The sequence below is a fragment of the Octopus bimaculoides genome, chromosome 1 (genome assembly GCF_046866305.1).
Source record: "Octopus bimaculoides isolate indiv1 chromosome 1, ASM4686630v1, whole genome shotgun sequence".
Classification (NCBI taxonomy): Eukaryota; Metazoa; Mollusca; class Cephalopoda; order Octopoda; family Octopodidae; genus Octopus; species Octopus bimaculoides.
In genome coordinates, this window is record NC_142928.1 from 95,689,309 (window position 1) to 95,702,837 (window position 13,529).

General features: G+C 35.5%; 1 protein-coding gene across 8 annotated transcripts in view; it reads left to right on the forward strand.

Moving 5' to 3' along the window:
• LOC106873157 (uncharacterized) overlaps nt 1-13,529 on the forward strand; it is a 137,394-nt gene that overhangs the window by 45,496 nt on the left and 78,369 nt on the right. For all 8 annotated transcript variants that reach the window (XM_089354233.1, XM_089354238.1, XM_089354245.1 and 5 more), the window contains 3 exons: nt 524-750; nt 2,416-2,618; nt 4,516-4,596. In XM_089354233.1, the coding sequence (XP_089210359.1) occupies nt 524-750; nt 2,416-2,618; nt 4,516-4,596 (511 nt within the window). The remainder of the gene's footprint in view (nt 1-523; nt 751-2,415; nt 2,619-4,515; nt 4,597-13,529) is intronic.

Consider the following 13,529-nt stretch of genomic DNA (forward strand, 5'->3'; position numbering starts at 1 on the left):
AAAATTTGCATATGAATTATTAAAGCAATTATTTTCACAGATGGATGCTCTACTTATTCATACTCATTCAACTATAGAGTGGAAGCAGCACTTATTTTCAGCTTAGAAGTCTGACTGAACCATGCTGCATACTGACTTGCTTTGAGACAAAACTCAAGTGTGTTAATAGCACCTTAGCTCGCTGAGAATAAATAAATTGTATTGTAAGTCCAATACAAAATTGGAGCTCAGATATGCTGTGAGATATTTATGATGCACATACACATAATTTTATGTAGCATGAACTTAATGCATGAACTATGCATTTTTTTTTCCTGGATCTCTTTTTTTTAAGCTCCTTCCCTTTCTTCTTTCTTTTGTATGCAACAAAAGTGTATGACCCTAACTCTAACTTTTTTTCTTCTTTGAGTGTCAACCTAATAATATTAACTATGAATGTCCCTTAGCTTTTGTTATTTGTTTTGTTTTGTATGTCTTTTTACTAATTTCTAAATTGAACAACATATTTTCTTTTCCATTCCAGAGTAATCTTCTGTGGAATCAGCATCAAACAGTATGTTCAAGCTCATCTATCAAGAAGATCACTTACCTCATCCAAAGGAGCTGTCTCTTTGTCACTGAAGACTGTGTCTTGTGTTTGTGAGGCTCTGGTTCTATTATTTCTACTGTCAGTTGATACACAGGCTCATTGTTGGAACAGCATTTTTGTGTTTTTCTGTCTGTTTCTCTGCATCAACTACACTTCTCTTGGTAGGTGTAAATCATTGCTATCACTGACATGGGGCAATAACTTAATTATGCCTGTTTTATCATTTTTTGTTGCTGTTAGTTGAAGTAAGTTTCTGATATAAACTGAAAAAGGCTACCTTCCAATTTGTACAGAAACGTGAGCTGGATTAAATGCTTTATATTATCTAGTTTGATTCCATATTTCCTAGTTCAAGTCCTTTTAAGATTTATTTTGTTAAATGCATAAAATAAGTCCAAATAATGCCATATTATAACAAAAATAAGTCCAACAATACTGTATTTTAACAAAAAGGAACCCTTTTTTGTCAAAAATTAGGTTAAAAAAATATGGGTGTTTCTTATACATGAATATTATAATCCCTTACAAAACTTTTTTCCAAATTTTAAGCCCCCAAAATTAGGGGGTTCCTTATACATGTTAAAATACACTATATTTGAGCTTAATCAATTGTTCTGAGCCCTTCTTTACTTAGAAAGGGTTTTGTACCCAGTGACCAGCAGTATTAGATTTTTGCAAAAGATTTTTCATCATCTATATATATATAAAGCAATTAAGAGTATGAAGACAGAGAAAGCCCCCGGCCCATCAGGAATCACTGCAGAGATGTTCAAAATATCTGGTGGTGTTGGCTATAGCCTAGTCACCCGTATAGTTAACCAGGTGATGCACGAAGGAGTCATACACAATGACTGGTGTAGCAGTACCATAGTCAACTGCTACATAGGTAAAGGTGACGCTTTTGATACAAATAATTACAGGCTCAGTGGTTAGAGCATCGAGCTTACAATCGTGAGGCTGTGAGTTCGAATCCCAGACCAAGCTGCGTGTTGTGTTTTTGAAGAAGACACTTTATTTCACGTTGCTCCAGTTCACTCAGCTGTAGAAATGAGTTGCGACATCACACGTGCCAAGCTGTATTGGCCTTTGCCTTTCCCTTGGATAACACTGGTGGTGTGGAGAGGGGAGGCCGGTATGCATGGGCGACTGCTGGTCTTCCATAAACAACCTTACCTGGACTTGTGCCGAAGGGGTCTCAGCATATATATATATATATTTTAAATGATTGATATGGAAAACAAAGTGTAACTAGATGCTTTATTTAGCATAACAATCATTTCAGCTTCCTTCTGAACTACTCCCTAGTGGGTGTGAGACGATGTAACGACCTCAGATGCAATGCACAGTGCAGGGATCCTCATGAAGTGATGTAACATACTTCAAAAGTTATAAGATTTATTTCGTTTTCGCTCAAAGTTATATGCTAGTGGTGTGTTGCTAGTAGTTTACACACACATATATATGGTGGTTAGGGAGTTGCACTCATGATCATGAGATCGTGGTTTCAATTCCTAGACCAGGTGGTGCATTGCAATCTCTTTGGCACCTGACATGTGGCACATAGTGCACCTGTTCAGACGTCATTGATTTGATGGCAGGTGTGTGCTAATGTAAAGCACATAAATTTGATTACTATAAACAAATCATTTGTGCAGGTCATTCAGCAAAAAAGCTGAACACTCACACATCGTCTTAGACACAGATATTGGAAGATGGGAGAACACTGCAGAACATTGGTAAAAGAATTGAACTGATTGTCCTGTTTGATTATTTATGTTGTATACATCAATTTGATTAATTTTTTTGTTTTCTTTTTATTTTTCTAGGTGGAATCACTTTTGTGTGGTGGCCAACTCGAGACACTATCATCAAACTGAGTAAATTTGAACAGTTTATTATGTTCTACAGTATACTCCGAGGTCTCTATACTTTTGGGCTGGTTCTGTTTTTTAGCCAAACTGACTTAACTCAATCACAGATGATGATTCCTTCCATCTTGACTTTTACAATCTTTGTAACTTTTATATTGGTAAATATATACATATTATTTCCTTTCTGGCTTTTATAATTTTTTTTCTTTGTATTCCTGTAATGAGCTTATTATATTGTGTTTTATAAAAAATTTTGAGTGCTAAGAGTTTTTGTTGAGGTAGATTGTTTAAGTCCCAGTTCACTGAGTAGATTATTAAATTCAGTTCAAATTCATTGCCAAGACTCTTTGTCTGTATATGGCAGTTTGGTTAAGAAGCTCACTTTGTGACCATGTTGTTTTGGATTCAATCCCTCGGTGTGGCACCTTGAACAAATGTCTTTGTGTTTGTCCCTCCTCAATACCTGACAACCAGGGTTGATTTGTTTGAGTTTTCATAACCTAGCAGTTAGACTAATAGAGCCTGGTAGAATAAGAACCAGACTTAAATAAGTACTAGGGTCAATTTCTTTGCTTAAACCCTCTAAGGTGGTACCCTAGCTTGGCCACAGTTTATTGACTGAAACAAATGAAGGGTAACAGATAATGTCTCAATTTGATTATCATATTATCTGTCATTACTTTATCTACCTTTCTGCCTTTGCCTTTCTCTTTTAAACATGGACTATATTTACAGACAACCGAGTACAGATTGGGTGGTATACTCATCAGTCCACTCCCAATACTAAATATGACTTCTTGAGAATTTCCCAATGTGCCTCTCCATACAGCACTATGGAAACTGTCTCACTTTCAGCCACCCAAGATGTCTGCAATCTGCCTTTTGTAGCTCTGCCTATGTAACAGAGACAATCTTTATGCTAAACTGCATCACCTTGTTTCTTGCTCTCTATTAGCTTGCACTTAATTTTATCTCTTAGATTATCCAACATACAGACAACTGTCAACTCATTCCTTTCCATTCTGTTATTGTTTTGTGTGTTATTTATATTATATAAATGTTAGCAACTACTTTCCTATCGTATAATATAGTAAAGATGGAAAATTAAAGAAAATATAAGTTAATAGATTTAGTATTTGTACGTATAACATTGCTCTGAAAGAATGCTTAAATTGGTTTATATTAAAGAGAACTTTAACCAGCTGCAACATAGAGTAAACTTATGCTAATTTAGTATGATAAATTATATTGACCACTGTACTTTTGTTATTATATTGTAATATATGGACTCAAATAATGTCTTCTAGTTTAAAAGTTCCCTTGGCAACCACATGACTCTGCTTTCAGTCTGATTGACTCATGTATGGTTGTAGAGCCGACAAGTGAGTGTGCCATCCTAAAATGTGCTGGGTTATGTATAAGTACAGCTCTTCTTTATTAAAAAAAGGCTGAAATGAGAAGTAGATCGAGTGGTACTAGCTATATATTTTTATACCAAGCTGAACTTTGCTTTTCATTCCTTGACGTAGATGAAATAAGCACCTTCCAAAAGTACAGGGGTCAATATAACTGTCTAAAACCTGTGGAGATGGTTACCTGACATGGCAACTAAACCATATGCTGAAATCAGTGTAAATATAGAAGGAAATAATCTAGGCATAAGCACCTTATAGAATGTTGTCAATGTACAGAAACAGCCAACTAAAATTATAAAATCCCTATACAGTATATGAATGTTACAATGAAAGTGCATAAATAAAGTTTGTGGTTTTTGTATGATTACTTGTCTTTGAATTTTGTTTGCTATTATTTCCACATTATGAAATGAACCATTGCATTTAACATAATGAAATTAACTGTAAAATGCTTAATCTTCCATTTGTAAATAGAAGTTAATGCTTCTGTAAGGTCAATATCCTTGTCTTTTCTGCATCTTGGATTATTTTAAAAAGAGACTTTTTATTTTCAAAATGGAATTAAATTTTTCTACTTCAAAATAGCATATTTCACAGCATGTTTCAATTTCTTTGACACTTCATAATGTATTTCTTGCAGAGTTTGTCTTTTAAGCCCATGTTAAACAGTATTAAGAGACCTAAGTCAGATATCATATCAGTAGAAAAAAATGAAAACCATGTGAGTAGAAATTTTTTTTTCTTTTTCATATGTTCAAAGATTCAAAATTTTATTGGCATCCATTCCTAATATTCAGTAGATTTCATGTTCTGCTTCTGATGTACTTGCTTACTATATATGCATTGTTCATTATCCAGAAACTTTTATTTTTGTAATGTGTATTGAAAAATGTGTGTGTATGTATATTTTCTTGTGTATGTATTTATATATATATGTGTGTCTGTTTGTGTATATATGTGTGTGTGTGTGTATTTATGCATAAACTTTATATGATAGCCAACTATGTTCCCTGTACTAGCTGGTTTGAGGTCAAGTACCTAAACAGTTTTTGGAACTGAAGCTACATCAAAAGAAGATTACAATCACTGTTTTATGGTTGGTAAGGAGAATCAACTGTTCCTATTTTTTTAAATACTGGCAAAACCATTATACCAGGAAAGTTACCTGAAAATTGGCATTGGTCAATCAGAAATTACTAATTTCTCTCCATGTCAACCCTGAATCACATATCTCACAGTTAACTTAGACCTGTGCTGCAAAACTCTACCTTAATTGTTTTCCAAGCATCTTGATAAATAACTTAGTGGTTTGGGTGTTAGTCACATGATCGTAAGATTGTGATTTTGATTCCTGGACCAAGCGATGTGTTGTGTCCTTGAACAAAAAACTTCATTTCACATTGCTTCAGTCCACTCAGCTGGCAAAAATGAATAATCCCACAAAGAACTGGCATCCCATCCAGAAAGGAGTCTATGCACCACAAAAATCCGAGAAACCAGCCTTATTGGGAAAGATCTTTATACTTTATATATATCTATGATAATAACTTACTGCAAAACGAGGTCTTCAAAGTACCTTCAAAGAATTTATCAGTTTTGAGACTCCAGAATTTTTTTCTCCCAAAACAAATAGATTTGTTTCTTGTTAGCAAAAAATTGTAGAAGCTAATGGTTAGTCTATCAACTACTAAAATTTATTCTGAACTTGAAATATTTTTTTTTTCAAGTTGATGGTTAAAAAACAAAAAAAAAACAATTATTTTTGCACCAACCTGATGAATGTGTGTGTATGCATAGATATGTGGGTGATGACATGGTTTTAGTATTAAAGTGTACCCTTCAAAACCACATTTCTCCAAGTTCACAGCATTATTCTACACTATGGGTAAATGTCTTATAACCTGAGGATTGACCAGTAGAATCAGTTAGATATAATCTATGCATTCATTCATAGACATACACATGTATGTGTGTGTGTGTGTGACTGGCCCTTGTGCCAGTGGCACATAAAACCACCCACTACACTCTCGGAGTGGTTTGCATTAGGAAGGGCATCCAGCTGTAGAAACTCTGCCAGATCAGATTGGAGCCTGGTGCAGCCTTCTGGCTTGCCAGTCCTCAGTCAAATCATCCAACCCATGCTAGCATGGAAAGCGGACGTTAAACGATGAGGATGATGATGATGAGATATATATATATATATATATATATATATATATACACACACTTATTGGTTTGACTATGACTCTTAACAGCTTATGCAACTAGATAGTTGAATATGTTGGTAAATCTTGTTAGTGAATTTGGTTGATGGAAGCTGAAAGAACTTGTGTGTGGGTGTGTTTACTGTTGTGTTCTGTGTAAGTTGCCCACTACAAGTAGTGTTGTTGTTGTCACTTCTGTCAACAAATTTGCTGCTGACATCATACTTTCAGTGACTTGTGAAATGAAGAGATCCCTTACTTGAAAAACCGGTAAAAGTTAGCAACTTGTGTTCTTATATTATGGACTCTCCCATTGTTAGATAATGTGTGAAGGTTCAGCAATTTCTTGCCAAACAACCACACAGATGATTTGTTTATAGTGATTAAATGTTTGTGTACACATAAGCTCACTCACTCTGTCAAATCAACATTACCTGAACAGGTGCACTGTGTGCCACATGTCAGATGACGAAATGATTGCAGAGAAACATGAAATGAAGTTGAGCTTTGCTCAAGAACACAACGAAACGCCCTGTCTGGGAATTAAACCCACGATCTCGCAATCTTGAGTGCAACACCCTAACCACTAAGCCATATGCCGTCTTATATATATGTAATGCATACTTGCTTCAGCAAGCATGATATGATACCCAGTGTCAGGCAACAGAGGCTTACAGCATACAGGAGAATTGGGATTTTGTTCAATAAAACATGCTGAGGGCTGATGATCACATTTGTGGCTGCTACAATGCTTCTCCTGGATGCATAGCAACTTGCTGGTGGTATAATAGTCATTAAGTCCATAAAAGCTGGGAGACAGGCCTGAAGAGACTGGAAGAATGTGGCAGCAGAGAAAAATACCAAATAGCTAGAAGTTATACTTCAGGTATATACTGCAAGGGAAAATGCTGGGAAAAAGAGGTTTACACGTATTCTGTGATGTGTGGATCAGAAGTGAGAAATGTCCCCGATTGCTAGACAGTTTACATGGGAGAATCCAGCTGTATTGAGAAGTGTTTAGAGAATGATAATGACACACTTGCTCTTAAAAATAATAAAAAAGAAAGAGGCAAGGAAGTGATACTATGAGAAGATACTGAAAGTGGAGAATGTGTGAGGAAGGGTGTCTACACCCAAAGATTCAACAGAAGTATAAGCCATGACTGTTGTATAATGAAGTGACAAGTACTCTAAGTGAATTGGGCTTGTGTAAGAGAAATATTTGGTACAAAGTGAAGAAGACTGTTCTTAAGATGTTGCATCTCATATGAAGGAGATGGTAAAGGACCATTATGATAAGTGATACATGATGCTAAGAATTCGACCACTCATTCAAGCATGGTGAAACACAGTAAAATTTTGGTTGTGACAGAGGCTGGCATCAGCATCATCTTTTTGCAAGGTTAATTCTGGCCCTTCAATTCTAGACCTTGCTTCCATATCTGGAACTTCTTCTCTAGTTCTGGTAGTGATTCAGCTATAAGAGCAAGGTCATCAGCATAGAGAAGCTCCCAGGGGCAGCCTGTCTTAAATTCCTCTGTTATTGCCTGAAGGATTATGATGAACATGAGGGGCTGAGGACTGATCCTTGGTGAACCCTTACTTGTACCCTTTCAGTTTCCATCTACCAAATCCACTCTCAAGGCTTTGGTTGGCCTGAGGCTATAGTAGAAAACACTTGCCCAAGGTGCCATGCAGTGAGACTGAACCCAGAACCATGTTGCTGGGAAGCAAACTTACCACAAAGCCACTTGTGTACCTATATATATATATAGAGAGAGAGAGAGACAGGCAGACAGACAGATAGATAGATAGATATACATTATGTATATATACATATTGTTCATATTTTATTTTCCCCCTTATCTATTTAATCAGTTGTGGAATTAATTTCATGTTAATGTAAGTGGGCAACTATAATTATTTAATATCAGTTTGTTTTTCTATTGTATGTGTATTGTAAAGGTCATGTGCCAGTCAGTATCAGACTATTATTGTTAAGTTGAATGCTCTAGAAAGTTTCAAATATTTCAGCAATAATCAAGAATATTAAGATACAGTCTTGCTAACTAACTGCATTAGTCTGTTTTTTTACTGCTTTACAAATATTGGATTACTGCAAGGTTTTTAGCTCTAAATTTTGTTTCCTGGTTGAAAATTTTCCTGAATCTCAAAGTCATTTGTGTTGCTGATTTTGTTCCATTTTGCCTTTCATATCCATTTTGGTTGGGTAACTCAGTTATCTTGCAACAAAGTCTTTAGCTATGAATTTGATCCTGGTTCAGACATTTTTTGAACCTACTTTGTCATTTATTTGTATCTCTCATTTGCTTCTTTTTGTCATGGATTTGATTGACATTAATGATTCCATTAAACTTCTGAGGCAAGCTCTTGTCAATCAAGCTTTTCACTTCAGTGAACTAGTACTCTGTATATAATATATACTAGAAGGAAAGTAATGTCTTATCGCCTAATACATCATGCGCACCTGCATGTTACAACCTGCCTAGTCAATAGATATTATATAGTGTCATACGTAGTAGTAGTAGTTTTTGTTGATGATGATGAACAAATGTACTGTTTTAGTGAATTGTCAGTGTAAATTCTTCATTAAATATTAGCAAAGTATATCTCTTTACGTACAAATACCACCCAACACTTGGTTACATACACAGTTCATCTCCCCCTCCTGACTATTGATAGTAACATGAGCTAATTTCCTTTACTAATATTCTTTGTCTGCTGCTGCTGATATGGTAACTACCTCTACTTCTACTACTACTGCTGCTAATATGGTGACTACTACTACTTCTATTGCTGCTGTTAATCTGGTGTCTACTACTACTGCTGCTGATACTACAACTACACTCTTCTCTTTTGTCTTTCCCCTTGTGTCTTCTTTCTTCTGTCTTTTCTCTCCTCATTCACCCTTCTTCCCTCTCTCTCTGTTTCTCTCATTTTCTTTTCTCTTTCCCTTGTCTTGTCTCCTTTTACTTCTCTTTTCTCTGTTGCTTCATTATTCCTTTTTAGCCAAAATTGCCAGACCAAATTGGTTTGTTTCTCTTAGGGTTTGAGTTCAATCTCGACTAGGTTGTCTTGGATCCTCATCTCATTTGAAAGACTTTTTCATCCTTGTATAGACTCTTAATCTGTATATTGACTCTTCAACTACAACTGTGCCATGTACATAATGGAAGAAACATGATGTCTTATAACCTACAGTATACTACTGTCAGCTTGGTAAACTGTATAATCCATTCCCAGAAATTGGCCTCATATTTAAGTCAAAATAAATCATCTTTATTATGCTGTTTGTCAACTCACCAAATGATCTGTGGTATGGGACATTTTAGCTGTGATCATCCAGTTTTTATCTCTCAAACATAGTGCATACAGGATGACAATAAGGGAAACATGGCCGTTGTCTTTAGCAGGTTGCACTACCACAGTCTCTTTTGTTGACATGTCATTGTTATTATCAGTTTTAAGTTGATAAATCAGTGCTAGTAGTAAACCCAATTCTTTAAGATATTTATTTAGCCCAGAGTCTTGCTGTTCCTGGTGAAATGATTTTTTAAAAACTTTTAATCTTCTCTAGGTCACTTCAGTAAATTATATACCTACTAATTTATGAAAATATGTTGAGCCTTGCTGGAATATATCATTACCTTGACTAAAATATATATACCACAATTATTGGTAAATGTTGTATTAGCCAACTTTTTTTCTAATTCTCAATAAGAACCACTTATTTTCCTATACATTTAGGAAAGTCATAGATATTGCACATTTTAGCACACACACACACACACACAAGTATATGAGACATATCTAAGTAAGAAACCATTATTAATGACAAGGTTTGTACAGACTACTGAGTTAGTGACAATATAATGTTTAGTTTTATCATTTTTGCTTCTTTTATGCTAGATTTTACATCACATCACTTCTACTTTAATGGAATAAACAGCAGTAATATATCTTTTCATCTTTTCCTTCAAGAAGTAACTCTAATTAAAGAAGAAAATGCTAGTGTAATGAGTTGGTTGTTTCGTCCCTACTTTGTAAGTTCAAATTCTGCTGAATCAACTGCACCAAGTAATTATTTCAAAGCTGCTTGTCTTTGCTAACATATTGATGTATTTTTCATTCTGATGCTCTACTAAGAAACAGATCAAAGTTGTTAAAAACGCTAAGCTTCACAAACCTCGATTTTACTTTTTCCTTCCTAACGACCCCTATGTTAATAACCATAAATAAATTACATCCTAGTGGCTAGCTTTCCTTTCTAATGCCAGAAATACTTTAGCTCTAATCTTCTACAAAGTACAAGACCCACAATTGTGTACTGTTCCCATATCTGGGATGGTGCTGCTGCTGCTGCTACTCACATAAACATCCTAAACTGCACCCAAAAGTATAGATGCTTTTATATAATTAGTTTACAATAACAATTCTTTCATTTCAAATTCCAAAGAGATTAACTTTGATATTCATCCTCCTCTGTGTCAGCAAAATAAAGTAGTTGTACTCAACTCTATGAGCATGCTAGCGTAAGATTTGGGTCTGGTAGGGATGATAAAAAGATTTATGTAGGATTTGGGTGTTCCATAAAAAAATAAGTTGAACATTTCAGCTTGCTACTTGTAGATAGGAAGTAGTAATACATTGTTGTTGACTCAGTTAACTGTACAGCCATTCACTAAGTTCATATGAAATGAGAACATAATGGTATTGATTTGAATGATAGCCTTTTTTTTTTTTTTTTTACTCTACCCTCAATTCATTCTCTGGTTTCTAAACAACTAATACAGACTAGTGTGTTGTAATACAGCTTTTCTTTATTTGACTGACACATTAAAATATCGTTATCATTCCTTCTGATCTGATAAAATTATGTTGCATGATAACTATACCATGTGTATTTGAAGGATTTTTATAGATTTTTTTCTATTAGGGATAAACTCGTAAAAAATGGTGTTATGGACTCTTATTTTGTTTTGTAATCCTATGTTCTATAATGGTACCTGAGAAGTTATAATTGCGATGTATATATGCTGTTTTATATCTTGATGTTTGTGTCTGGTTAGATGAAATGGATGAATGAGTGAGTGAATATCCAACTAAATTTTGATTCTCAAATATTGGGATATTTGCTTATGTGCTCGTGCACAATTTTACATGTATGCCTACCCAGTTTTTGCTTATAATTCCATTATTGTTTTTAATTAAATGTTTAGAAATATTAAGTAGAAGGAAGTAGTGTCTTGTTTGTATGGTGGTATCTGCTGACGTGAAATCATTGTACTAAATCATGAGATGAAATTGCATTGTTAGTCATAAATGTTGGGTTAACAACATCATAGTTATTAAAAGCCAATTATATCATGTCTAGTAACTAGATCTAAATATTACCTTTCACATGGTTTCATACTCTAGGGATATTTTTCGTGTTGTCTTCAAGCAGATAACAGAACACAGCATCAGATTCACAGATGTCCTATCTTTTGTTGAAATTAAACATGGCCATCTCTCTTTGCTCTTCTGCCAACCTCATTCTCTAGCTATCATTAAACCTGATTCTTTATTACTTTGGCTGATACACTAATTTACACTGTTTACACCAATCAACCTTATTATTGCTATTCAAATAATCAAGCAGACTGTATACTCTTTTACTTGTTTCAGTCCTTTGACTGCGGCCATGCTGGAGCACCGCCTTTAGTCAAATCAAATTTACCCCCAGGACTTATTCTTTGTAAGCCTAGTACTTATTCTATCGGTCTCTTTTGCCGAACCGCTAAGTTACGGGGACCTAAACACACCAGCATCGGTTGTCAAGCGATGTTGGGGGGACAAACACAGACACACAAACATATACACACACATGCATATATATACTTTACTGCAAGATTTAGTCACTTTTTGTTTATTCATCATTCTGAAGTAACTCATGCCTCACCAAAATATTGTCTCAGTCCACCTTGTGTAATACTGTTCTAGAACATGTAACATCTAAATTTTACATGTTGGAACATCATCATCATCATCATCATCGTTTAACGTCCGTTTTCCATGCTGGCATCGGCTGGATGGTTTGACTGGGGACAGGCAAGCCAGGAGGCTGCACCAGACTCCAATCTGATCTGGCAATGTTTCTACAGCTGGATGCCCTTCCTAATACTAACCACTCCGAGAGTGTAGTGAGTGCTTTTTACATGCCACCGGCATGGGAGCCAGTTAGGCGGCACTGACATCAGCCATATTTGGATAGTGCTTTTTACATACTACCAGCACAGAAGCCAGTCGGGACGGGGGTGGCTGGCATTGTATAAAATTTCCCCTCTTATTGTAAATAATTTGGTGCTACTGTGGAACAAACTGTCATGCATAGTATTTTTATTTATATTTTTAATTACACTATTTCTTAATTTTTTGTTAATGACTCTCTTATTTACTGCTCATCATACTTGATGAATTAACTGACTTACAACAAAGAAAAATCTACAAGATTTCAAACTGGCTTCAATATTATTACTCAGTGTTAAGAAGACTGGCTGGTAGAATCGTTAGCATGCCAGGCAAAATGCTTAGCAGTATTTCATCCATCTTTCCATTCTGAGTTCAAATACCACCAAGGTCAATTTTGTGTTTTATCCTTTTGGGATCTATAAATACTAGTTGTGTGCTGGGGTCGATTTAATTGACTTAGCCCCTCGCTCAAAATTTGAAACTAATTTTATTACTTAGTGGTAAGTTGGCAAGCTGGCAGAATTGTTAGCACGCCAGGCAAAATGCTTTGCAACATTTCGTTTGTCTTTATGTTCTGAGTTCAAATTCCACTGAGGTCGACTTTGCCTTTCATCCTTTCAGGGTTAATAAAATAAGTACCAGTTGAATACGGGGGTTGATTTAATTGATTTTTCCCTCACCCAAATTTGCTGGCCTTGTGCCAAAATAAACCAATATTATTAATTAGTGTAAACCAGTGGTTCATAACTTAGGTGTCTCTTGGGGGGAATTGTGAGCTCACAAAGAACACTAAGTGTTTAGAGCGGTTAGGGTTTTTCTCAGAAATATTTAAACTAGGTATAATATGTTCAAAAAAAATTTTTTGTTGGTATTAGAATATAAATAAGGTATTACGTTATCATTAAAAAGAAACATGACTGCTAATGTGACAAGGTACTGTATATAACTCCTCACCTTCTTTGGTAATTTCCATAAAAATTTCGTACATTGGGCCTCACCGAGGCGATGACTACGGACCGAGACCTTTGGAAATGGGCTGTGCGTGAGAAGACCCGGCAAGCCAAGTAAGATCGTTGCCAGTGCCCCTGGACTGGTTCTTGTGCGGGTGGCACATGAGATGCACCATTTTGAGCATGGCCGTTGCCAGTACCGCCTGACTGGCTCCTGTAGGATTTTCGAGCGAGATCGTTGCCAGTGC